Source organism: Lissotriton vulgaris, chromosome 2_1 (assembly GCF_964263255.1).
Source record: "Lissotriton vulgaris chromosome 2_1, aLisVul1.2, whole genome shotgun sequence".
Taxonomy (NCBI): Eukaryota; Metazoa; Chordata; class Amphibia; order Caudata; family Salamandridae; genus Lissotriton; species Lissotriton vulgaris.
In genome coordinates this window covers 1735716510-1735744509 of record NC_141687.1, presented here as the reverse complement: position 1 = coordinate 1735744509, position 28000 = coordinate 1735716510, and the positions used below count along the sequence as shown (strand labels likewise).

At 47.8% G+C, this 28000-nt stretch overlaps 1 protein-coding gene across 1 annotated transcript in view; it reads left to right on the top strand.

The window, feature by feature from the left end:
- The window catches only part of LOC147733208 (mucin-5B-like), an 875769-nt gene that overhangs the window by 566866 nt on the left and 280903 nt on the right, over window positions 1–28000 (top strand). Inside the window, exons 18-20 of the mRNA XM_086957740.1 lie at window positions 1146–1246; window positions 3367–3518; window positions 22571–22709. Coding sequence (XP_086813866.1) covers window positions 1146–1246; window positions 3367–3518; window positions 22571–22709 — 392 coding nt within the window. The remainder of the gene's footprint in view (window positions 1–1145; window positions 1247–3366; window positions 3519–22570; window positions 22710–28000) is intronic.

Genomic DNA, 28000 nt, shown 5'->3' with positions numbered 1-28000 from the left:
TACAATTAAATTACTTCCCACCCTATTCCCCTATAAACCCACAACCCACCACAGAACTAAAACACAAAATGTACTTAAAAATAATTACTAATTCCTAAAAAAATTCATTAATTTACTATAATTAAATTACTTCCCACCCTATTCCCCTATAAACTCACAACCCGCTACAGTACTAAAACGCATAATTAAAAAAAATATATATATATATTAATTTCTAAAATTTGTATACACATATTCTAAAACTAGTATAATAATTGACAAAAAATATAAACACAACCATATGAAATACATATTTAAATACATAACACTTATACAAATATCAATATTAGTAACTGATATTTTTGCTATCGATATTACTAACTTCGATATTAACAAAAACAATATTTAAGTCGATATTTTGGTCGTCAAAATTCTTGATTTCGATATTGTGTCCCTATGATAATTCCAACTCGGGTGGGGGGGAGCCGCTGCTAGTGGTGGAAGAGACAGGTCTTGAGTAGACTCCTGAAAGTCTGTGGGTCCTCAGTTTTGTCGTAGGAAGAGAGGGAGGATGTTCCAAGTCTTGGTGGCGCGGTGGGAGAAGGACCTGCCCCCGGAAGTTTTTTACTCATTTCGTCGGTTTCTCGAATGATTTCTGCTTTGGTATTTGCTACTTTTATTTAGTTATTTTATATGTTTGACATGAGCTTCCATACATTCCAAATTGAAATGTCAAACATAAGGGCAGAAATGGCACCTAGCATGAACTGTTACAGATGGTAGAGAACATCAAGCAGAGATTGAATCATTTGTACATAGATGCTACTTTGCGTGAGATGATAAGCAAATAAATCATCAAAAGGACAGGTTAATGATACAACCCCAAACATGACTAGTTACTCTTGATGTGATGTGCCGCTTTCTGTTGGATTAGTACTCTCCATTTTCTATATTCCTATTTTAAAGTCATGGCCTGCTTAATTCTGGTTAGCTCAGCTGATCATTTGTATGTTCCTGATATGTGACCCCTTATTCTGAATAAATTATAAAAGATATGTAGTTGACTTGCACAGTTGAGCTATTCTGTTTGCCAGAATGCAACGTTCTTTATTTTGTGCATATCTTTGTTAATCTCAGAAACCTATGTTGTATAATTTCCCAAACAGTGTGCAATTACCCAATGCAGTTCTATGACTGTGCTTCTGAAGGTCCAAATGCTGTTGGAACAGAATGTCAAAAGAGTTGCACCACTCAAAATGCAAAATGTGTAAGTAGCAGGACTCTTCTGTGCTCTGTGCTTAACCTGGTGACATTTCATTACATACTATATTCTGATAATGTTTTTCAATTACCTTTTCTGAACACTTTCTTCCTGGGAACCATCTACACTCTCATTTTGCTTATTAAGTACTGTGAGTCATTAGGTCTCTGATAATAGTTTGATGTAATAGTTTGGGTCTGCTTTGCTGCTCCTCTGCTTTATGGACATAATTACTTCAGCTGTCACTCACATGTATTAAGGCTATCTCCAGTCTGTTATAGGCAGAGGTTCAAATCCTAAAAACTAGAATACGAAAGCAAATTGAATAACCTGCGCAGTAGAGCTGTGGTCCAGTATTTATAGTCTGAGATTCAATACTTTAAAATACGTCAGCATCATCAAGCCGTGGAAAGAGAAAAAAATGTCATCAGTTCCCTCTAGGCTTGGGCGGATCTGTCAGTCATTGTAACAATTGAGAGAGTACTGCGAAAAAGTTTGTAGGGCCTCTGTGCACTCTGAGCAGGGTAGACATGACATTCACCACATTTTGGATGCCACGCATCTGACAAAGTTTAAATACGGCTCGAACAACAGAAATTTGGAAAAATGGCAGAATGTACCCCGCATGTGGATTGCAATTGGAATGACTGAGAAATTTAGAGGATGAAGAATAGTTAATATGGATAAAAAATGATTAAATAATGGACAAAAGGAATATCGGATGAATGTAGCCTAAAAATGGCCAAACATTGCTGTGCGACTGGCTAGGGGTGACATGGGTTGCCCCACCCTTCTACGTAAAGTTTAAATAAGGCCGTCGGAATGGCTCGGTCGGAAAGGAATCCGGCCCACACATTTCGGTTCGGTCGGAAGGGCTCCGACCATCATTCAGAGCCCCTCGACCGAAATCGGAATTGGCCCCTAAGTAGAGAAGTATCAATGCTCGAAAAGTGGTGTGAATTTAAATAATACAATACTAATTCCAAATATATGCATATACTATCCAGCTCCAAATCTGACAAGATAACCTGAAGAAGCAGCAAATAATCACAAGCCCATAAAACACCCTGGATGATTCTGAGTTGGCTCTACTTGAATTACACAAGGACCAAAATAGTTGTGCTCCGGGGATTCTAAGGTGAGGAAGCATTTACTTGACCACGGAGACCCACATCTACCTCGACATCGATCTCCTCTTGCCTTAAAATACCTTACAATGGGGTTTAACCCAGAACTCTACTTTGCTCGCCAGATCTCAGCGTCTTAATGAACATCAGCTATCAATATGTGATGCTGAGAATTTCCTCCTATCAGCCACATGAAAGACTACATTATGCTAAAAGGGTTTTCAAATCCAGCAGTTGGGCTCAGACTGGGCCTAAAGATATCTCACACCCTGGCCGGCCTGCAAAAACATAAACTGGCTCTAGAAGCAGATAGGAAATACATTTTAAAGACTTTCCACAGTTTTAAAAGCTTTGATTATCATGGCTTAAAACACTTTCAAGAATGAACACACACCCCTATACTCCCAAATCAGAATCATCTGGATGTGACCAGTTGGCAGAGGAATGCAAATACTATAGACGGAGCTCTTAGAATCTTTAAGCACCATGTCTACCTAATAACGTATATTAAAACAAACCTCTTTAGAGAGGCATTTTTCGTGCAGAAATTAGGACATCCCATCTACTGAAGAAGAGACTAGCACAACAGCTCGTGCACTCTGGGCTCACTTAAATTGGGCTAGAAGGGCCTCTAAGCTGTAGACCTGCATCACCATCTGTATAAAATGTGAGACCGAAGCGGGCACTCACCACAAAATCTATCCAGTGCTGCAAAATGAGGAAAGGGATAAAGGCCATTCGTCTAGAAATCAAATAAATGCATATGAAAATTAAATAAATAAGTAAACTAAAGTGGTATTCGAGGTAGTTGAAGACTTTTTTTAAGGATGTGAAACTGATTAGGTACACATACAGTAAACCCTCAATATTAAAGAATACATAGATATTATGAATTCGTTTTTGATCTAGTTACAATCGCATTATCCCAAATATGCCTAATGCAATGTTTTCTCTCCATTTTTTGCAATGTAAAAACTGACCTTCTTTTCACCGGTGCAGTACAGCAAACAATGCGTCTCTGGCTGTGTTTGTCCGGATGGCCTCCTGAGTGACGGCAATGGCGGCTGCATCACCGAGGACCAGTGCCCGTGCATGCGTAACGGAAAAGCCTACCAGCCTGGAGAAAACATCACAGTCGGCTGCAACACGTGGTACGGTGCAGTACACAAGAAGTGAAGGCTTTATAGGAAGGGGGATTTACTTTAGCTTCAAAAGCTTTCTTTGAAGGGCTCAATGATGTAGCACTACAGCGGCTAGTAGCGGTTTGTGTGCATACCTTGGGGGTTATTTACAACCCCTTGCTTGCACAGCCGGTACGTAATTTCCCCCCCCCCCCCCCCCTCCCCCACCCCCGCAACAAAAGTAACGCACCAACCGCACCAGGGGCAGATAAATAAGCTCCAGAGTGTAGATGCGGTTTTTGTTGGTTAATAATAAAGTAAATGGAGTGTGTGACTGCTCAATAGAGGGGAATGTGTTACTGCTCAATAGAGGATTATGGGCCAGATGTATAACGGGATTTAGCATGCGCAAATGGGTTTGCGACCCGTTTGAGCATGCTAAATTCTTGTGGGCCATGTACAAACACAATTTCGCGAGTCACCAATAAATTGCGAGTCGCAAAATAGTGTCTTGCGAGTCGCTATTGGGAGGGACCACAAAGCCATGTATGAATAGTTTGCGACCGCAATTGTGGTCGCAAAACAGTCTCAAATTGCCACCCTCTTCAGGAAGGTAGTAAACCACTCGCAAATGGTAAGGGGTCCACAGGGGACCCCTTTCCATTTGTGACTGGCTCTAAAAATATTTTTAGGGCAGGCAGTAGTCCCAGGGATGTTTCATTTTTCTTTTTTTAAAGGCATCCTGTTTCCTTTAAGGAAAACAGGCTGAATTTAAAAAAAAACTGCTTTATTGAAAAACAGTCCCAGGCATGGGGTTCTGCTGATCCCAGCAGTCCACCATACCTGGGAGGGCCAGCCATTCCTAATGGGGTCGCAAATTGAGACTGCCTCATAAATATTCATGAGGTTCGCAGTTTGAGACCCCCTTGGGAATCGCAATCTGTGTCTCTGACACTATAGTACATTGTAAATTGCGACTCGCAATGGAACACAAATTGCGACTCGCAATTTACCCTGGTCGTAAATAAGGCCCTTGGTGCTTTGATCTCTTTTTTAGACTGACAGTCTTTCAGCTGCATGCTGCCTAATTCAGATGTGGTTCATGCAGTGGCGTAGCGTGGTTGTGGGTGCAGTAGGGCTATTGCCCCTAGAACAAAATTCTTAGGGGAAGTTTTAGGGGCACAAATTTTCAAAAGAAAAGTGGAAGGATGCTTGCCTTGCCCCAGGCGCTGGCCCTTCATCAGCAAGGCTAGCTTGAATCCAGTGGTGTAGTGAGCACAGGACCTACGTCTGAGCACACCCTTCACACTTAGGGTGACATATGCAAAAAAAAGGAATGCTGGACAATGAAAATATTCACCCCCAGTCACAAGGATCTGAGTTAAATCCATCGTTGTTTTGCTCACCACACCACCCCGGTTTGGACCCAGCCATATGCAAATCAGTCTTGACCCTGTTCCTTGTGGGAACAGTCCAGTCCGAACTGCCAAGCCAGGTCCTCTCTGGACCGGAAACAAGCTGCCTGGGACAGGTTTCCTCCGGCATGACGCTTTACCCGGCCGCCAGCCTGCTTGCCAGATAAGAAATCACTAATCGCCTCTCTTAACGGAATTAACTGACCCTGCAGATTGAGGTGCACAGCCCTGTTTTTTTTGTGCCAAAAACCTCTTTTAATCAAGAGTTCTTCAACCCCTGAACCCCTTGGACTGCCGGAGTGATTCCACCCCCGTTGCAGTGCTACGCAGGACCTTGCTTCAACTTAAGGTTTCTTCTTCTGCCTTGACTGCCTCTGCATGCCTGGATCGTCCCACGCCACCCTGCCAGGCCACTTCCCTTGCTACACCCTGCATTGCTCCCAAATCAAGTGACCTTTGTCCTGATGATGACCTGAAATGGAACAGGTTCAAACGCCGTTGACTACATAGCCCAGAACTTTGGCGCCTATTGTGGTCAAATTAATTTACCCACTTGACCTAGATTGCCCTTGTATATATTATTTTTTAATTTGACCACATTTTATTAATCTTCTATTGCACTGTTCACGCTGGTATACCACACTTGTGTCACTGCGCCGCCCACTGTCACTTGCATGTTCAGTGCACACTTGTATGGAACGGTCACTGTTTTATTTAATTATACTCTAGTGCTGATATACCTACTTATATAATATACATAAAATATTCCGGTTCCTTGCACCATTCCTGCTGGGGTATCGCTTTGTATTCCCCCTTCCCTTGTGACTTCTGATACAAAAAATTGCCTTCTCTAAATGTTTTCCAGTTCAGACATTGTGTTTTTATATAAACTGTACCCGGTCTCACCTGGGTTAACGGGTTTACTCCTGTTGTCTCTGCCTTGGGACAGGTTTCAGGGCATCATCCTTCATCAGACAAGCTAGCTTGAATCCAGTGGTGTAGTGAGCACAGGACCCACGTCTAGGCACACCCTTCCCACTTAGGGCGACATATGCAAAAGAAACAATTGATGGGCAGAATGCTGGACAATGCAAACATTCAGCCCCAGTCACAAGGATCCGGGTTAAATCCATCATTCTTTTGCTCACTACACCACCCCAGTTTGGACCCAGCCATATGCAAATCAGTCTTCACCCTTTTTCCTTGTGGGAACTGTCCAGCCTAACTGCCAAGCCAGGTCCTCGAAGGACTCGAAACAAGCATCCTTGGGCCGGTTTCATGGCATCACCCTAAATCAGCCAGGCTAGATTGAATCCAGTGGTGTAGTGAGCATGGGGCCCACATCTGGGCATACCCTTCACACTTAGGGTAACATATGCAAAAGAAACAATTGATGGATGGAATGTTGGACAGTGCAAACATTCACTCCCAGTCACAAGGATCTGAGTTAAATCGATCATTCTTTTTCTCACCACACTACCCCGTTTGGACCCAGCCATATGCAAATCAGTCTTCACCCTGTTCCTTGTGGAAACTGTGCAGTCCAAACTGCAAAGCCGGGTCCTCGCTGGACCAGAAACAAGCATCCTGGGACCAGTTTCAGGGCATCACCCTGTATGACATTGTTTTGCATTCTGTCCATCAATTGTTGTTTTTGCATTTGTCCCCTGAGTGGGACGGCTATGACCAGACGTGGGTCCCGTGCTCTCCATGCCACTGGAGCCATGCTATTTTGGCTGATGAGGTGTGAAACCCCGAAACATGTCCTAGGATGTTTGTTTCCAGTCCAGGGAGAACCTGGCCTGGCAGTTCAGGCTAGACTGTTCCCATTGGGCGCAGGGTCAAGACTGATTTTCATATTTCTGTGTTCACACTGGAATGGCATGGGGAGCGAAAAAAACGATGGATTTAGGCCCAGATCTCTGTACTGGGGTGAATGTATGACATTGTTCTGCATTCTGTTCACTATTGTTGTTTTTGCATTTTTCACCCCGAGTCGGACAGGTATGCCCAGACGTGGGTCCCGTGCTCTTCATGCCACTGGAATCAAGCTATCCTGGCTGATGAGGGCTGAAAGCCCCAAACCTGTCCTAGGATGCTTGTTTCCAGTCCAGGGAGGACCTGGCTTGGCAGTTCGGGCTGGACTGTTTCCGGGGGCTCAGGATCAAGACTGATTTGCATATGGCTGGGTGCAAACTAGAATGACATGGGGAGCAAGAAAACAATGGATTTAGGCCAAGATCTCTGTACTGGGGTTTCTGTCCAACAATTGTTGTTTTTTCATTTGTGACCCCGAGTGGGACGGATATGCCCAGATGTGGGTCCTGTGCTCTCCATGCCACTGGAAACATGCTATCCTGGCTGATGAGAGGGGAAACCCCGAAACCGGTCCTAGGATGCTTGTTTCCAGTCCAGGGAGAACCTGACCTGGCAGTTCAGGCTGGACTCTTCCCATTGGGCTCAGGGTCAAGACTGATTTGCATATGGCTGGGTACCAACTGGAATGGCTATGGGATAAATAAAAAGATGGATTAAGGCCCGATCTATGCACTGGGGTGAATGTATGACATTGTTCTGCATTCTGTCTATCAATTGTTGTTTTTGCATGGGGTACCACATGAGCACCGTGCATATTTTTATAAAAATGCCCCCGGTATTCTGCCCAAAAGTGGGCTTCTTTCAAAAGACGGGTGGGAGCCCGCACTCTTTGTTAAGTGTTATGTTATGTTAAGTGTAGCTTGTAAAGCGCACTGACACCGAAGCTTCCTGGCGCTGGTAGACAGAACAGAGTGAGAAGGAGGTAGAAGTAACAGAATCTACGTGGGGGTAGGGAAGAGATAAGTTTTTAGCATTTTCCTAAAGTTGAGAAAAGAAGAGCAGGATTTGATAGAGAGAGGGAGGGTGTTCCAGAGTCCAGGGGCCAACTGGGAGAACCGGCGTCCGCCGAATCTCTTAGTTTTGCCCCTGGGGATGATCAACAAGTCAAGGTGGGCGGATCGGAGATGGCGCGTAGGACAGTAAGGGTGGATGGTAGATTTCAGGAAGGCAGGGGAAGGGCAATGAAGTGCCTTGAAGGTAAGACAAGCCACCTTGAAGGCAGCCCTTCGCTCGACTGGGAGCCAGTGCAAATTCACAAGCAAAGGTTTAGCTGATTGCCATCTGGATGTTCCATGGATCAAGCGGGCAGCCTGGTTCTGGACGATTTGGAGGCATTGAGTCAGGTATTGTGGTAGACCGTGATAGATGGCGTTGGAAAAATCCAGACGGGAAAGTATCAGCGAGATAACAGTTTGGGTGAGTGCTGCCGGGGGAAGGAAATGGCGGATTTTGCGGATCCTCCGAAGTTGAAACATACAGGAGGAAACCACCGCTCCCACCTGAGCCCTGAGAGAAAGCTCGGTGTCAATGATGACACCTAGACTTTTTACTGTTTTTGCAGGGACGGGGGGGGAGCCAAACTCTGGAGGCCAGAACTGTGGACCCCAGTAGGTGGAACTGAGTCCAGGAAGTAGGAGCTCAGTTTTACCGGGGTTCAGCTTCAATTGGTTCTGGTTCATCCAGAGTTGGATATGAGTCATGGCTCCATGAAAAGTTTTGATGGCATTTGGTGAGTGGAGGGGGAAGATGATCTGGAGATCGTCAGCGTAGTTATAGGTGACGATGTCCCATTTCAGAAGTGATTGAATAAGTGGTCGGAGGTAAAGATTAAAGAGGAGCGGGGAAAGGGAAGAGCCTTGGGGAACACCACAGGATGTGAGAGTTTTTTTAGCAGTGTAGGGGCCCAGGCGGACCGTCTGCGTTCTCCCCGTAAGAAAGGACCTGACCCACTCAAAAGCAACGCCCTGGATGCCCGCCTGGCCGACACGGTGGAGAAGGATGTCATGATCCACCGTGTCGAACGCGGCCGACAGATCCAGTAGGACGAGGGCTTGGGGTTTTCCTGCGTCCGCGTTGCCTCTGAGTGTGTCAAGGACTGCCAGGATAACGGCTTCAGTAGAATGGGCGGGTCTGAAGCCGGCCTGAGTTGGTACAAGGTAACCAGAGAATTCTATGAACCTGGACAGGCATTAAAAATGTTGCTGCAAATACATCGATCCACCCGCGATTACTGCAAAATAAGAAATTTAAAATGCTTTTATCCTCCTGTGGGGTTCTCTGAGATCATCCACCATATCAGGAGGGGTCAGGGTATTCTTTTCTTTTTTTTAAACTTTTTTTGTGGGACTCAGCTTTAAGTTGAGTCCCAAGATGGCTGCCAACACTTCCTGGTTGTAGTATTGACAGCCAATCAAATTTCAGTAGGGTTTCAGTAAGCTGTTGGGCTCCCAGATATCAATATTTTTTCAACTTAAATATCTTTGAAACTACTGAACAGTTTGCACCAAATCACAAAAGGCACGCTTTTAATCCCCATAGATATATCACGGCTACAGCACATTTGGGGCCCCCCTTTGATCTCGGCCCCTGCATGATAGATAACCTTGAAACTTTCAACACAGCGGCTGAACCAAAAAGGTCACGTTTTGTGAAAATGTCATGAAAATTGTTCAATAGGTGCCAAAGTTATACGCAAACAAAAAATGCTTTTCCTATGGAAACTTTGGTCCAAACTATAACTACGTACTGGCAACCGCCAGTAGGTTTTATTTTTTATTTATTTTATCACCACAGAATGTTTGGAGGTTATCTGCTAGGGTTTCCCTACCCTCAATGGGTATGGGTCACCTCAGGTAGCTGTTATTTTCGGATTGGGGATTGCCAAGTCCCAGGCCGCATGAGGTTATAAATTCTGGTTAACGGATCTCCTATTGGCTAATTGGAGAGTGCAAGACCTATGGAGTATAGACAGTCACTGTTGTTACAGCTTCAGCTTGTGAGTAGCAAATAAGACTCATAAATTTCCCCAATCTAGCTAGGGTCCTAGGCGTGTTTTCAGTGAAGCATAGATATGAGGTAGTACTTTATTAAGTCCCCTTGTCCAGAAAAGTCAGGTTTACCATGGCCCGATTCCAGCCTCAGCCTTCTGCCTTGCCGTGGTGCAAGTAAAGTTTTCCTGTAGGACAGGCCTTAATCTGGGAGTTAATTAAAAATGTATTGAAGGCACAGGGAAAGGCCATGTGGCCATAGTTGAGTGCTGGGATCAGTTTTGCTCTCAATACAGTCAGCATGAGCTCAGCTGTTGGACTTTGTAGACGGTTACTGAGACACTTTAGTTAGTAGGTGGATAGTGGTGGAGCCCTTTGTTTTGAGATACCTTAGATGGACTGCTGGTTTGATCCTTTCTGAAAGCCACACTACGAGGTAGTTGCAGGCTGGGGCTGTCATAATTTGTAGGTCACCCAGCTGCCTGTGAGAATAATTTTATGCTGATATTTACCAAATGCAAAAACTTTGGTTTTGTTCTGGTCCATGTGCAAGGTATTTGCTAGATTGTAGCGATGGAGTGCATTGCGAGCTCTCTGTAAACCTACACTAGTGTGGTTTATGATGGCACTATTGTCCACATTCTGCAAGATTGAGAGACGCAGCCTTCCCAGCATTGGAGTAACTAAACTGGCTCCTTCCAGGGCTGCTCCAATGTCTGCAGTGTAAAGACTGAAAAGGAGGGGAGCCAGCACATAGCCCTGTTTCAGCCCATTGTTGGTGGGCCCTCTGGCAGTTACTGTAGTATGGCTTGTTTTTACCAGGACCCATGTTCTCTGATATAATGATGTAATTGCCCTAAGAAAAAGGGACAAATTCCCCCAGATCGCTAGATTTCCCCAAAGCCTGCCCAATCCAACTTATCGAAGGCAGTGCTATAGTTAATGAAGCAGCAGAAAAGAGGGGTTGCTTCCTCCTAATGGCTTGTGAAGATAAGTTCGCCAGTGACAAGATGTTATCCATTATAGAGATGTCTGGCTTAAAGCCTGATTAGTAAAGCGGGAGAATTCTTTTATCCACTGCCCATGTTTCCAGCTCTTTTAAGAGGATGAGCGTGTAGGCCTTTACTTCAAGATGGAGAAGAGCGATGAAGCTATAGTTTGCAGGGTCCCTTTCTGTGGATAGTGGGAAAATTTGAGCCCCTCCAGGACGCCGGTTTTATTGTTGCTGCAAATGCATAGTTGAAAAGTGGTATTAGTTTTGTCTGCCAAACATCTTGGCCTGATTTGAACATCGCAAGGGGTTTCACATTAGACCCTGATACCCTGCTGTTAGACCTGACATCATTGGCTTGAGTCTCTCCTCCATTTTTTCTGTTTTGCCTCTACTGTTTTACGATGTTTTGCTGGTATATGCTTTGGGCGCCGTATCACTGCTGATCAGTGCCATAGCGCAAGTGCTCCCTATGTTAAATTGATGTATCTATTGTATCCATGTTTGGCTTATTTGGTTTACTATCAGTCCCTCGTCTAGTGCACCCAGAGTGCCGGGGCTTGTAAACGCAAATGCCGCTCGTGGGCTTGCAGCACGTGTTGTGCCACCCACAGGAGCGGCCTCGTAAAAGAATGTCTACGGGTCGGTCATTGCGAGACCCACGTGCAGCCTCGTGCTGTCACGCCGGCTGCGCAAGTATACCTACTTGCCAGCCCTCCAAACCTTCCCTTGGCTTCATGTTAGTCGCCCCTATGGTAGGCCTTCGGGCAGGGTGCATTGTAAGTCTGAGGTAGGACACGCCTGACCAAGTTGGCATGTCCTGATAGTGAATTACCGCCATCTTGGTCCTTCACTATTGCGAGGTAGCCTGCTCTCCATTGATTAGAATGGGCCGCCGGGATTATTAGTACTATGATCCTCGCTGGCTCGGAGAGCATAGTGCAATGTCGAGTTTGGTATCCCTGAACTCGGGGTTTAATTACGCATCCGTTGGTGTGGATGGTTTTTGGACTCTGGGTTCGAAAATAGCACTTTTAGAAGGTGTCTATTTTCTTGTCTAACCATATCTGGTTCCTGCTGGTTTTGCGTGTGTGTGACAGGAGCTGGGTGGCTCCCCAGGTGTGGATGAGTCAGTGTGGGATGAGTGGGACAGTTACGTTGAGAGTAGGGGGAGAGTAGTTGTTGATAGCCTGCCTTGCCTGATACAATGCCGGCTCCACCTCCTGCCAAGCGGCTGATGGCTCTGTGCCTGCCATGGACGATCCTAGCCCCACCTCCTGCCAGGTGTCCGATAGCTCTGCTCCTGCCAGTGTCAATGCTGGCTCCACCTCCTGCTGGGCGTCTGAGGACCCAGCCCTGCCCAGTGAATAGGCCAGGTGCTTCTGCCTGGCTCCACCCACAACGGACCCAGGATGTTGGGAAACCCCCGGCATGAACAAAGGGATCAAAGACGAAAAGGGGTATAAGAGTAGGACCCCTGAACCAAGAATTTAGATCACTTCTGACAAGGAACCCTGTAACCAAGGACAAGAGGCCTGCTGATCTAAGGACTGCCTACTCCTTCTGCCAGTGTGCTGTTGTTGGGGGAATCCTGCAGTGCTTCTTTATTTTTGCAAAGGAAACCAGGAGAGAGGAACTGTGTGTGTACTCTCACGCTTGCTAAGAAAATCTCCAAGGACTGGAAGAGTGCCAGTCTCCTGCTGAAGTCACAGGGCTAAAGGACTTCATCTGCTTAAAGTGCTATTTTGCTGGAACCGTGAATCCAGCACCTCTGAAAGAAGCAGCAATCACGACAACCGAACGCTAGGCCCGACGCCAGCAGCAACGCCAGTGAGTGGGAGTGCGGCTCTAGCTCCAGAGGACCTCGTGTCTGCACCGCTGCTGATCGCATCACCTGTGTGCCCTTCGACGCTGTGAGCGCTGCTCACTCTGTGCAACCGCATCATCAACGACGACGCCTGCTGAGGCCAGATCGACACCGAAGACGCGACGCCGGATTGCTCGACGCCGCTGATCATCGTGTGCTTCATTTTCCTAAGGTACTGTGTTGTTGGGGGTCCGTGTGACTCCAGGCTTGACGTAGCGCTCCTCGCGGTCGACGCCGAACCTTTGGATTAACTTTGTCTTGACGTCGTGTAGCCCCCGTGTGGGTTACCCTGTTGCTAAGAACTGCATTGCCAAGAAGAAGATTTGCTTTGATACTAAAAACTTTGTGCTAAAGAAGAAACTACCTTTGAACTATCCTTTTTCCTTCCCAAACGTATTTATTCCGATTGTGTACAGTTTGTCATTATTTTGGTCTTGTGCTAAGCCTTATATAAAAATTCTTATTTTTATAATACTACTGTGTCGTGTCCATTTGTAGTGCATTCACGGTATTACTGTATGTGGTCATAATTGCTTAACGCACAGCCTCTGAGATAAGCCTGTTCTGCTCTGCCAAGCTACCAAGGGGGTGAGCAGGGGTTATCAAAGGGTGTGATCCCCTTGCCCTGACTAGAAAAGGAGTGTCCCTATTTGTCAGAAGTGTATACCTCTGCCAACTAGAGACAGCCGGTTCTAACATTGGTGGGTCAGCGGTGAGGATTTTGGACTTTGCACTTATGACCCATGTACAGTGATTCGTGTGCGCTACATAGTGAAAGCAGACCATAACGCAGTCACAATCTAATTGGGGAGGATCCTATTTTTGTTCTCCGCTTTCTTGAAACTTGATTTTTTGAACACTGCCAGTTTTAACCATGAGTGACAACGGAGTCACTGCCCCTGCTATCGTTGTTGTGGAGGAGTTCGAGAGGAGCAAGCTTAAAAGATACAAGAAAGATGAGCTGAAACACTTTTGCGACCAGTTTAAAGTTCCTACCACCGGCCTCTCCAGAAAAGATGATTTTCGTAAAGCATTGCAGGCCTGGTGGGAGTCCAGAAATCCCTCTGATGTGGTGGTGGTACCCACAGAGGAAGGGGATGAGGAGGTGCCAGTGAATGGACCTGTGCCCTCTCCCGGAAGCAGTGTTTCCTCCAAAGGTCTTTCCCCTGAAGAAAGAGAAGAAAGGGCGAAAGAGCGAGCTTACAACATGGGGATGGCAAGGCTAAAAATAAATGGGCAGTTGGAGTTAGAAAATGCAAGAGGTAGAAGGGAAGCTGATTTGGAGATCAAAAAGTTAGAGTTTGAACGAGAGAAGTTAGCTTTGGAGCGTGAAGCCAGGTTGAGGGAGCTGGATATCCAAGCTAAAAAGTTAGAGTTGAATCCCTCTGGTGGCAGCATTCCATCCGAGCCTGCAGAAAGTAAGTTTTACTTCCCGAAAGATGTGATCAAAGATTACAATAGGAATGAAGATATTGGTCAATGGTTTAAAGCATATGAGTTAGCATTGTTGGCCCACCGGGTCCCTGAGAAGGATTGGGGAGCGGGGTTGTGGGGTCGCTTTGTGAATGAGGGAAGAGATACCCTGTTAGACATGCCTGTTGCGGATAGGATGTCGTATGCTCATATGAAAGATGCTTTAATGTTGCGGTATGGCTTAACCCCCGAGAAGTACAGACAAGCTTTTAGAGAATGTAAGAAGTTGCCTGGTACGACGTGGGTTGAATATGTGTCTTATTTTTGCAGAGCCATGGATGGTTGGGTAAAGGGCAGCAAAATGGAAAGTTATGAAGCTCTTTATGATTTGTTTGCTTGGGAGCACTTGTCTAATAACTGTTTTCCAGAGCTACGCCAGCACCTGATTGATAGCAAGATATCTAACCCTAGAAAACTTGCTGAGGAGGCGGACCGCTGGGTCAGTACCAGGGTCCACAAGGGTCCAGTGGGAGACTCAGCCAAAGGTGGGCAGGGTCCCCAGCAGAAGAGTGGGGGGATAAGGGAAAACAGAAGGAGTCTCAGAAAGGGCCCCAAAGTAATCCCCAAGGGAACCAAGGGAAAGGTTCCCAGCCTCCCCCTGAGAAGAAGCCAGGGGCCCCGACGGGTAAACCTGTTCATAGGGGCCCCCTAACCTGCTACACTTGTGGGCAGGTGGGACACCGGTATTACGATCCCCAGTGTCCCATGAAGAAATCGAATGCACCGCCGAGTGCACCCCCCCGTCAGTTGGCGAGTGTAGCCTTGGGAGGGGAGAAGATGGTTGTCCATGGTGGGAGGGGTCCCGCAGAAATGTCCCTGGTCTCGCTAGGAGACATGCAGATGGTCCCTCCACCCCCTCTGCCTAGTAACACTAGTAAATATAGGCAGTGGGTGACCATTAATGGCCATAGAGTGGAAGCTCTCAGAGACACCGGAGCGAGTGTGACAGCTGTCAAGTGTCACTTGGTGTCCAGAGAGCAGGTGGTTCCCCACGCATTCTACCCTGTGATAGCTGCCGACAACTCCGAGAAAGAGTGTGAGGTGGCTCAGGTTTCCTTTGAATGGGGGGGAGTTTCAGGTACTCTTCAGGTTGCTGTGAGGCCCGCCATGCCTGTCGATTGTCTCCTGGGCAATGATTTAGAAAACTCCCCTTGGGCTAAGGTGGAGAGGGAGGCGCACTTGAAAATGTTGGGCGTGCCAGAGTGGGTGTGTGCAACCACTCGATCCATGACAGCGAGTAAGGGTGTTGATGGGGTCCCGGAGCCTGAAAGTACGGCCCAGGACCCAGCTGTGAAGAGAAGAGGCAGGAGGCGCGGGAAACCGGCCCCCGTAGTTCCCGTGGTCCAGAAGGAGGTAGACCCCGAGGGGGATGCCCTGGAGCCCACAGGGGAACAAATTGCCGAACTGGGAGATCTGCCCGAGCTGACCCATTGGCAGCAGGATGGTGGTCCCTCCAGGGAGGAATTCTGTGTGGAACAGAAAGTGTGCCCTTCTCTTGTGGGCATGAGGCAGCAGGCCTCAGCCCAATCCTCAGGTGATCAGTCAGGGTCACATTTTGTGTACTGGGAGAACGACCTCCTGTATAGCGAGCCTAAGGCTGCTGAGCCTGGGTCAGCCCGTGTGCTGGTGGTACCCCAGCGCTTCAGAGCCTTCCTACTGGGTTTGGCTCATGACGTTCCGTTAGCTGGACATCTGGGGCAGGACAAGACCTATGACAGGCTTGTCACCCATTTTTATTGGCCTCAGATGCGAAGGGATGTAGACATCCACTGTAAGACTTGTCACACTTGCCAGGCAAGTGGGAAAAGCGGAAGGAAGCGGAAGGCTCCCCTCCAACCTTTTCCAGTGGTCAGTACCCCCTTTGACCGGGTGGGTATTGACATTGTTGGGCCCCTGGACCCCAAGACAGCCCTGGGCAACAGGTTCATCCTGGTCTTGGTGCACCATGCCACGAGGTACCCGGAAGCCATCCCTCTCAGAACAGTGACGGCCCCCGTGGTGGGACGGGCACTGATGGGTGTTTTCTCCCGGATGGGGTTCCCCAGAGAGGTGGTGTCGGACCGAGGCACCAACTTCATTTCGAACTATATGAAGTCTCTATGGAAGGAGTGTGGGGTAACCTACAAGTTCACCACTCCTTACCATCCTCAAGGAAATGGGCTGGTTGAGAGATTCAACCGGACCCTGAAAGGCATGATTATGGGTCTTGAAGAACCAATGAGGCGGAAATGGGACGTCCTCTTGCCATGCCTGTTGTTTGCTTACCGTGAGGTACCGCAGAAGTCTCTAGAGTTCAGCCCCTTTGAGCTCTTATACGGTCACCCGGTAAGAGGGCCTTTGAGTCTGGTCAAGGAAGGCTGGGAGCAATCTCCCAGGAAACCTCCCCAGGATGTATACAGCTACATGCTGGCCTTTCGGAACCAGACTCGGCGCTTCAGAGAACTTGCTCAGGCAAATCTGGAGGCCAGCCAGGAGGAGATGAAGCGTTGGTACGACCAGAATGCCACTCTGATAGAGCTTCAGCCTGGTCAGGAAGTGTGGGTCATGTCCCCTGTGGAACCTTGTGCGCTCAAGGACAGGTGGACTGGACCGTTTAAGGTTGTGGAGAAGAAGAGCGATGTCACCTACCTGGTGGACTTGAAATCTCCCAGGAACCCCTTGCGGGTCCTGCATATCAACCGTTTGAAGCCCCACTTAGAAAGGTCCGAAGTGGGCATGCTCCTAGCTACAGATGATGGAACGGAGGAGGAGAGTGAGCCTCTTCCTGACCTCCTGTGTGCTAAAGAGCAAGATGGGTCGGTGGATGGTGTGGTCCTCTCTGACACACTGACCCTTGAGCAGAAACAGGATTGTCGCCAACTGTTGGGACAATTCCCGGATCTGTTTTCCTTGGTTCCGGGTGTCACGCATTGGTGTGTCCATGACGTTGACACCGGAGACAGCCCTCCTGTGAAGCACAAGGCTTACAGGGTGACTGACAAGGTCAGAGCGTACATTAAGGAGGAGGTCTCCAAGATGTTCGCGTTAGGGGTGATTGAGTCCTCTAGCAGTCCTTGGGCCAGCCCAGTGGTCTTGGTCCCGAAGGCTGCAGCGCCTGGTGCTTCACCGGAACTCCGGTTCTGCGTGGATTACCGAGGGCTCAATTCGGTCACGAAGACTGACGCGCACCCCATCCCCAGAGCTGATGAGCTCATCGATCGGTTGGGGGCTGCCCGATACCTTAGTACGTTTGATTTAACGTCTGCGTACTGGCAGATCGCCTTGACTGATGGGGCAAAGGAGAGGTCAGCATTCTCCACACCAGATGGGCTATACCAGTTCCGGGTGATGCCCTTTGGGATGAAGAATGCCCCTGCCACCTTCCAGAGGTTGGTCAACCAGGTCTTGGCTGGACTGGAGGATTTCAGTGCCGCCTACCTGGACGACATCGCAGTGTTCAGCGCCAGCTGGGAGGAACACTTGCGCCACCTCCAGGAAGTGTTGTTGGCCCTGCGCGGAGCAGGCCTCACAATCAAAGCCAGTAAGTGCCAGATTGGGCAAGGTTCGGTGGTGTACTTGGGGCACCAAGTAGGGAGCGGTAAGGTTGCCCCCTACAACCCAAGATTGATACCATCCTGGCTTGGGCGCCGCCCAAAACCCAAACTCAGGTGAGAGCCTTCTTAGGACTCACGGGTTACTACAGGAGGTTTGTCAAGGATTACGGTAACATCGTGCACCCCTTGACTTCGCTGACTTCCAGGAAGCAGCCACGAAACGTGATCTGGACTGATGCTTGTCAAACGGCCTTTGACACCCTGAAAACTGCAATGTGCACAGCACCTATACTCCAGGCACCCGCTTTTCGAAAGAATTCATTGTTCAGACGGACGCTTCAGAGCATGGCGTGGGGGCTGTTCTAGCTCAGGTGAATGAAGAGGGCCGAGACTTGCCTGTAGCCTTCATCAGTAGGAGGTTAGTTCCCAGGGAAACGAGGTGGAGTGCGATAGAGAGAGAAGCATTTGCTGTGGTCTGGGCGCTGAAGAAGCTAAGACCCTACCTGTTTGGGACTCACTTCCGGGTTCAGACAGACCACAGGCCCCTCAGATGGTTGATGCAGATGAGGGGTGAGAATCCGAAACTGTTGAGGTGGTCCATTTCTCTCCAGGGGATGGACTTTACGGTGGAACACCGCCCTGGTACAGATCACGCCAATGCTGATGGTCTGTCCAGATTTTTCCGCCTTAGTGAAGAGAACTCCCTAGGTCAAGGGTAGTTCTCCCCACATTTCAGCTGGAGGGGACACGTGTTAGACCTGACATCATTGGCTTGAGTCTCTCCTCCATTTTTTCTGTTTTGCCTCTACTGTTTTACGATGTTTTGCTGGTATATGCTTTGGGCGCCGTGTCACTGCTGATCAGTGCCATAGCGCAAGTGCTCCCTGTGTTAAATTGATGTATCTATTGTATCCATGTTTGGCTTATTTGGTTTACTATCAGTCCCTCGTCTAGTGCACCCAGAGTGCCGGGGCTTGTAAACGCAAATGCCGCTCGTGGGCTTGCAGCACATGTTGTGCCACCCACAGGAGCGGCCTCGTAAAAGAATGTCTACGGGTCGGTCATTCCGAGACCCACGTGCAGCCTCGTGCTGTCACGCCGGCTGCGCAAGTATACCTACTTGCCAGCCCTCCAAACCTTCCCTTGGCTTCATGTTAGTCGCCCCTATGGTAGGCCTTCGGGCTGGGTGCATTGTAAGTCTGAGGTAGGACACGCCTGACCAAGTTGGCATGTCCTGATAGTGAATTACCGCCATCTTGGTCCTTCACTATTGCGAGGTAGCCTGCTCTCCATTGATTAGAATGGGCCGCCGGGATTATTAGTACTATGATCCTCGCTGGCTCGGAGAGCATGGTGCAATGTCGAGTTTGGTATCCCTGAACTCGGGGTTTAATTACGCATCCGTTGGTGTGGATGGTTTTTGGACTCTGGGTTCGAAAATAGCACTTTTAGAAGGTGTCTATTTTCTTGTCTAACCATATCTGGTTCCTGCTGGTTTTGCGTGTGTGTGACAGGAGCTGGGTGGCTCCCCAGGTCTGGATGAGTCAGTGTGGGATGAGTGGGACAGTTACATTGAGAGTAGGGGAGAGTAGTTGTTGATAGCCTGCCTTGCCTGATACAATGCCGGCTCCACCTCCTGCCAAGCGGCTGATGGCTCTGTGCCTGCCATGGACGATCCTAGCCCCACCTCCTGCCAGGTGGCCGATAGCTCTGCTCCTGCCAGTGTCAATGCTGGCTCCACCTCCTGCTGGGCGTCTGAGGACCCAGCCCTGCCCAGTGAATAGGCCAGGTGCTTCTGCCTGGCTCCACCGACAACGGACCCAGGATGTTGGGAAACCCCCGGCATGAACAAAGGGATCAAAGACGAAAAGGGGTATAAGAGTAGGACCCCTGAACCAAGAATTTAGATCACTTCTGACAAGGAACCCTGTAACCAAGGACAAGAGGCCTGCTGATCTAAGGACTGCCTACCCCTTCTGCCAGTGTGCTGTTGTTGGGGGAATCCTGCAGTGCTTCTTTATTTTTGCCAAGGAAACCAGGAGAGAGGAACTGTGTGTGTACTCTCACGCTTGCTAAGAAAATCTCCAAGGACTGGAAGAGTGCCAGTCTCCTGCTGAAGTCACAGGGCTAAAGGACTTCATCTGCTTAAAGTGCTATTTTGCTGGAACCGTGAATCCAGCACCTCTGAAAGAAGCAGCAATCACGACAACCGAACGCTAGGCCCGACCGACGCCAGCAGCAACGCCAGTGAGTGGGAGTACGGCTCTAGCTCCAGAGGACCTCGTGTCTGCACCGCTGCTGATTGCATCACCTGTGTGCCCTTCGACGCCGTGAGCGCTGCTCACTCTGTGCAACCGCATCATCAACGACGACGCCTGCTGAGGCCAGATCGACACCGAAGACGCGACGCCGGATTGCTCGACGCCGCTGATCATCGTGTGCTTCATTTTCCTAAGGTACTGTGTTGTTGGGGGTCCGTGTGACTCCAGGCTTGACGTAGCGCTCCTCGCGGTCGACGCCGAACCTTTGGATTAACTTTGTCTTGACGTCGTGTAGCCCCCGTGTGGGTTACGCTGTTGCTAAGAACTGCATTGCCAAGAAGAAGATTTGCTTTGATACTAAAAACTTTGTGCTAAAGAAGAAACTACCTTTGAACTATCCTTTTTCCTTCCCAAACGTATTTATTCCGATTGTGTACAGTTTGTCGTTATTTTGGTCTTGTGCTAAGCCTTATATAAAAATTCTTATTTTTATAATACTACTGTGTTGTGTCCATTTGTAGTGCATTCACGGTATTACTGTATGTGGTCATAATTGCTTAACGCACAGCCTCTGAGATAAGCCTGTTCTGCTCTGCCAAGCTACCAAGGGGGTGAGCAGGGGTTATCAAAGGGTGTGATCCCCTTGCCCTGACTAGAAAAGGAGTGTCCCTATTTGTCAGAAGTGTATACCTCTGCCAACTAGAGACAGCCGGTTCTAACACCTGCCCTTCCTCATTTTCTTAAATGTGATGAGTACTGTACATTCTGTGATTGACGTGCCCTGTTGGACCTCATGATCTGGGGTTGGGTGGGATGACGAGGCTGCTTCTTGCACATGGCCAGTTGTGTATAGCTGTTCCACGTGACTGACCCAAACCCTTTCACCCACTCCATTTTCTTTGGAGTGATCTGAATAGCCCAGGAAATTTATATGTTTTCATAGTAAAAAGTTTGCGCCTCTCAGGTTCATAATCTTTTTTTTGTACTGCCATTCTTTCTTCTTAAAGGTGCCCTAAGCAAGGTGGTGGTTTGATAATTTCCTAGTTTAGAGTCTCATCTCCTGGCAGCCAGGGTAGTAATACTAGTAACATAGTAATACTTTTATAGTTTTCCTGCTAGTCAACAGAACGTGCAGAAAAAGATCAAAACAGAGGCTGGCAGCAGGGGAGGAGCAGGGGGAGCAAATGAATGGCAGCAGTTAGAGAGGCTAAAGCGGGCCTCCAATGGTTCAGGTCGCACCAGCCTAACTCGCCCCCTTCCACACCAACTAGAGGGACCCTCAGCACTGGCCTTAACGTAGCTACACACTGCTGCCGTGCCACATCTCGAGTCTCTCCTCCGCTGCACCACATTGCACCATTCTGTGCTTGACCAGACTGTCGGGGGAACTATGTGTTATCTGCCACAGAGGGGCTGATCATAGCTCAAAATATCAGTTCCAGAGCAAAACGCCCATGTCCATCAGACCTCTCCAAAGTCAGCAGACTCCTTGGTCCAGGACCTGTTGCACCTTTCTAGTCGCAGAAGAGAATTTCAACAGGAGCAAGCAGGAGAGGTTTTCAGGTGTAGCTGTTTCACTGGAACTGGTGGGTATCAGCTTCTTCTACCTCTGGAATTTGGGTATCTTCTAAACATAGCAGGGATGTTTCATAGAGACTTGCAAGAATTATTACCGGTACCTGGGTCAGCAGGAGGGTTCTAGTCTTGCCATGGAAACAGTTTTCCCCACTCCTTATGCGGGAAGGCAGCAATCATTCAGTGTAATCCTAGTCAAGAAAGTATTGTCTTTTCTACATACCAAGAAGAGTCTTCTCTTGAAGAGGGGTAAGTGTGGCAATGTGAAGGGTAGACCAGTCATTCATTGTTGATGGACCCCGCCCAGATGTTGAACACTTCCCGTTCTTTTCCCCCTGAAAAGAATGGGAAGTCACTTTCTCAGTTCATCACTTTCTCCCACGTCCAATTTCTTAGTTCTTCCCTACAGCAGCTCTCTGGCCTTTTCTGTCATTACCTGCTTATTTCAAGCCCATTTCCAGGAAGATGCATATGTGAGGTTGAACTTCTCAGAAAGTGATGAAGATATTTGATCCTCCCAGACTGAAGTGTCTGTGTCTATCAGGTACACGTACCCGAGCCGGAATATATTCCATATGCTCAAACTAGTAGGAAGGTTATAGGAAAAAAGACTATAAAAGGTTACATATTTGTAAATGATAATAGTTGTCAATTTAAATAAAGTGCATGTGGATGGGTCTGTTTAGCTTAATTCGACCCTTGAAAGGTCGAAAAAACAAAAGTCCAGCGCTAAAGGCACAGGGGAACACTGCACATACTGATGGATTTCCTTACATTAAATAAATTCACATCATATGCTAAAACATTTGATTTTGAAAAATGTGTAATACATTGTAATTCCCTTGTGACCATAAAGCTAATCGGTGCCTCGTTATGATAGCTAAACCATTACAGTGAAAAATATAAAAAAAATATGCGTACATGTCCTAAATCTTGCAATACAAATTGCCACTATTCAACAGACATATAGTTTATGTCTTTGAAAAAGTAATACAGGTTGAAAAAAGTTGGATACAAATAATGATTAAAATCTTAGCATTCTGTCATCAATATAAATACATTGAGTTCACCTACAAGCTTTGTTTGCTTTCTCCTTCTTCAGCACTTGTACGAACAGAAGGTGGACGTGCACAGACAATCCATGTACGGGTCGCTGTTCCGTGTACGGAAATGGACACTTTCTCAGCTTTGATGGGAACAAGTTTGACTTCACGAGCAACTGTGACTACATTCTGACACAGGTACTGTGACCATAACTTAGTTCATACAGTTGTAAAACGCTGAATAGTTTTTTCATAATGTCTCATCCTGTCTGTAATTGTCTTTAAAACAGAGCATTTCATGGTAGCGAAATTTATTATTTCAGTTTATGGTCCACCAGTATTCAAAGACTGAAAAATGGAACAACAAAGAATGCAAACATGCCTTCAAAAATATAGAAGCTGCTTGGCTGATTCAAATAAAAAAAATAAAAAAACAAGAAGAAACTTAAAACTATAAGAGAAAATGAGAAATTGTAATACTCGATATAAAACTGTGAAATCAATATAGCTAGACTGTCTCAAAAATCTGAGGCACATTATTGTCTCAAAATTCTAAGGTACCTTAATAATGTCAACATTTTCGTTTCTGAATATAGTGCACCAAAGACAACCGCCTGTGTGATATTTGAATAGAATTGGCCCTACTTATGGCAGACAAATCATGAACTACTTGCCTTATCCATCGACTTGACACTCGGAAAGCAGAACAACTAATATTTACTCTGGGAAATACAAATGTATCTTTCACCTGTGCGACGTTACGCAGTTGTTACCGAAGTCTAGTCGTATGTACGCAAAGAAATGCAACTTCTGAATCTCCATTACCATTCCAAAGTTTTGTATACATGACATATGAATACACCACCTTAATAGTTATAGGTAAAATCTCTTCTGTTCTTTACCTCTTTCTGGGCATCCCCTCAGTGTAGTATATAAGACGAGAGACATACAAAAAATGGCCATGGTATTTATTCACTTATTCACTCAAGAAATTATATCTAAGTTATTCCCACTGTAAACAGCAAAAACATGTAAAGACATGTATCCTTGAAGTATACACTGTTGCTCACTCGAGATGTCAATCAATCAATCAATCATTGCATTTATAAAGCGCGCTACATACCCGTGAGGGTCTCAAGGCACTGGGGGGGGGGGGGGTGCTATTGATCGAAGAGGCAGGTCTTGAGGAGTCCCCTGAAGGCCAGCAGGTCCTGAGTCTGTCGTAGGCTGGTGGGGAGAGGCGTTCCAGGTCTTGGTGGCGAGGTAGGAGAAGGATCTGCCGCCAGCGGTAGTTTTCCGGATACGAGGAACTATGGCGAGGGCGAGGTTGGCTGAGCGGAGGCTTCGGGTGGGGGAGTGGAAGCTGAGTCGGTTGTTGAGGTATGTAGGTCTGGTGTTGTGTAGGGCTTTGTGGGTGTGGATGAGGAGTTTGAAGGCGATCCTCTTGTTGACAAGGGAGCCAGTGCAGGCCCCTCAGGTGGGGTGTGATGTGGCTGCGTCGGGGGACGTTGAGGATCAGTCATGCCGAGGCGTTCTGGATTAGTTGTAGTCGTCTCAGGAGCTTGGTTGTTGTTCTTGAGTAGAGGGTGTTTCCGTAGTCGAGTCTGCTAGTGATGAGGCCCTGGGTGACGGTGTTCCTCGTGTCGGGAGGGATCCATTTGAAGATCCTGCGGAGCATGCGGAGGGTGTTGAAGCAGGACGCGGAGACGGCGTTGACTTGCCTGGTCATGGAGGGGGTGGAGTCGAGGATGACCCCAAAGTTGCATGCGTGGTGCTGTGCCTAGCAATGTGGGCCACCAAGAGTCGTCCCAGGCTGATGGGGTGGGTCAGAGAATGAGGACCTCCGTGTTGTCTGAGTTCAGCTTCAGTCTGCTGTCCTTCATCCAGTCGGCTACGGCCTTCATTCCTCTGTGGAGGTTGGCTTTGGCGGTGTGGGGGTCTTCAGTAAGGGGTATGATCAGCTGGGTGTCGTCGGCGTAGGAGATGATGTTGAGGTTATGTTGTCGTGCGACGTGGGCGAGCAGTGCCATGTAGATATTAAACAGCGTTGGGCTGAGGGAGGATCCCTGTGGTACGCCGCAGATAATCTCGGTGGATTTTGAGCGGAAGGGTGGGAGGTGGACGCTCTGGGTTTTGCTGGAGAGGAAAAATGTGGTCCAGGCCAGGGCCTTCTCTTGAATTCCGGCGTCATGGAGGCGTGATGACAGGGTGCGGTGGCACACTGTGTCATAAGCTGCTGATATGTCCAGGAGGATGAGGGCGGCTGTTTCTCCTTTGTCTATCAGGATACTGATGTAGTCGATGGCGGCGATGAGGGCGGTCTCGGTGCTGTGGTTGCTGCGAAAACCGGATTGGGAGGGGTCCAGGATATTGTTGTCTTAGAGGTAGCGGGTTATCTGTTTATTGACAATCTTCTCTGTCACTTTTGCTGGGAACGGGAGCAGGGAGATGGGCCGGAGGTTCTTGAGGTGCTTGGGGTCCGCCTTGGACTTCTTCAGGAGGGCATTGATCTCGGCGTGCTTCCAGCTTTCCGGGAAGGTTGCTGTCTCGAAGGAACTGTTGATTGTTTTTCGGAGGTGGGGCGCGATGGTTGTGCTGGCTTTGTTGAAGACGTGGTGAGGGCAGGGGTCAGATGGGGATCCGGAGTGGATGGAGTTCATGGTTTTGATGGTGTCTTCGTCGCTGACGTTGGACCAGGCAGTCAGGCGGCTGGGGCGGGTGGTGGTCGCAGGGGTGATGGACTCGGTGGTGGGTGCGGGGGTGTCGGAGTTGAAGCTGTCGTGGATGTCGGTGATCTTGCGGTTAAAGAAGGTGGCCAGGGAGTCGCACAGGTCCTGTGATGGTGGGATGTCGTTGGTGTTGGGGCTCGGGTTGGAGAGTTCTTTCATGATGCTGAAGAGCTCTTTGATGTTGTGTGTGTGCATTGTTGTCTAAGCGGTCCTTGAAGGCGGTCATCTTGGCGGCCCTGATGAGTTGGTAGTGTCTGCATGTTGCATTTTTGTGGGCTCTGTGCCTGTCAGGTGTTCGGTCGTGGAGCCATTTCTTCTCCAGCTTCCGACAGGTGTGCTTGGAGATCCGGAGGTCTTCGGTGAACCAGGCGGCTTTCTGTTTGGTGTGGTTGGTTGTGGCGGTCTTAAGAGGTGCGGGGTGTTGGCGCAGTCGGTGATCCACTGTTTGAGGTTGGTCGCGGCGGTGTCTGGGTCGATGGGGTCGGCGGGTGGTCTCAGGGCAAGGGTGGTAATCAGTTGGTCCTTGGTGACCTTGCCCCAGCAGTGGCGGGGCAGCTGTTGGGTGCGGTGGTGTGTGGTGGGTTTCCTGAAGGTGAAGTGGACGTATCTGTTGTCGGTCCAGTGGGGTTCGGTAGTGTGGTTGAAGGAGACGTGGGGGCTTGTGGAGAAGATGGGGTCCAGTGTGTGTCCAGCGACGTGGGTGGGTGTCATCACGAGCTGTTTGAGTCCGAGGCTGGCGAGGTTGGCGATCAGGGCGGTGGAGTTGGCGTTGTTGTTGTTCTCGAGGTGGAAGTTCAGGTCCTCGAGGAGGATGTAGTCCATGGAGGCGAGGGCGTGGGTGCTGACGAGGTCGGCGATGGTGACGCTGAACTGTGGTCGTGGTCCGGGAGGTCTGTATACGAGTGTTCCTCTGAGGGTGGTGTTGGGGTCGGTGTGGATCTGGAAGTGCATGTGCTCGGCAGTGGTGAGGGTGTCGTCGGTGTTGGTCGAGATTCTGATGGTGTCTTTGTGGATGATGGCGATTCCCCCTCCCACTCCGTTGGTGGGGTCTCTGTGGGAAATCTTGTAGCCCTGTGGGATGGCTATGGCGATGCCTGGTGCTGAGGTGGCGTTCAGCCAGGTCTCCGTCAGGAAGGCGACGTCGGGGGCGGTAGAGTCTAGGAGGGCCCAGAGTTCGATGGCGTGTTTGCGATCGGAGCAAGTGTTGAGGAGGATGCAGCGGAGGTGGTTGGGTTCTCTCCATGTAACTAGAAGTCGGACAACAAAATTTTAATTAACACTATAGGCCCATATTCACAAGCCACGCCCACACAACGCAGCTCAGAACCCACATTTCCTTTGCAGTATTGTGTGACAGTGAGAGAGCAGGAAAGCAACATATTTACAGAGGTATGGCACTATCCTGCTCTCTCCCTAGTGCCAGCACACAGTCAGGCAACTGAGTACCACACAGAGACCTTCGTAGCATAGTGCAATGGGGTCTGCATGAGTCTAACAAAGGCTTTGTACTAGAAGGGTCCCATCCAATAGAAAATACTATTCTTAGACTGACTTTGAAACTTTTCCTACTTCAGATGTGTGTTGTACAGTTCAGCACACAATGCAAAGTAGGAAAAGTTAGGAGAAATACAGTATTTCTCCTTTTTAACACTTGCTTTTCAATGGGGTTATTTTTGGCACAAACACCTGTCTACTGTTGTTAGTAGATACGGTTTGCATCAAAAACTATGGGTGGTTGCATGGGAACCCCCATGTACCAGCCATGGAACACCGTCTTGATGCAGAATAATGCAAAGCCGTGTTTCGCGTTGGTTTGCTTAATTTTTTTTTACAAACCAATGCAAATATTAATGTGTGTTTATTTGTAAATCCTCAAAAAGTATTTTCCACATCTGGGCCAAAGTGCCAATTTGGGCCATATCATATAAAGTGAACACTGGAAGTGCTTATTTAAGACAGGTTTCTAACACAGTTTTGGGCTGGCATGTGTCTTAATTATCTAAAGATTAGGTGAAGTGCTGTTGTACCATCTGATACTTATTTATAATTTGGTGGGTGTAGGTAGGTCCATCAGGGATATGGAGTAATTTACTCTGTCACCCTGATGGAGACCCCACTCACCAAATTTAAAAAAGATCCCCAATCTGACATTACTTTCTAAAGCATTCTCGGTAACCACCGCCGTAGTGGTTAAGTTCAATGCTTTTTTAAGTTTGTTGGATGTCTCCATTAACATGATGGAGCCGTCCATCAAACTTATTTAAATTTTTAATTTTCAAGACTAAAATCCTGAAGCTGGATTTAAAAAAAAAAAAGAAAAAGAAACTATGCCTTTGCCATTGGAGTTGTTTCACATGGCGAGGGGTGCATTAAGTAGTTTTCACCTATTTAAACAGGGGGTACCCTAAGTAACCCTATGGCATCTGGGTCAATAAACACATATAAACAAACAATAATGCATTGGGAAAAATAACAGAACCTAAGTAGGTTGAAGAGATACTTCAATTATTTCTTCCTCAAGATACTAATCTTCAGACCAAATCTTATGATTTAAAAAGAATCAATAGCCAACAGGTTTATCTCAAAACAGATGTTGGATGCTTTTGATAGCGAAGTACTTATTTATTGTCACTATTTTTTCTTTTTCTTTTTTAGCAAAGACACACAAAAGAAAAATATTCTTACTTACATTTATATATACAAACATTGACATCACATAAACATATATATACACAATACAATATTTATACAACAACATAA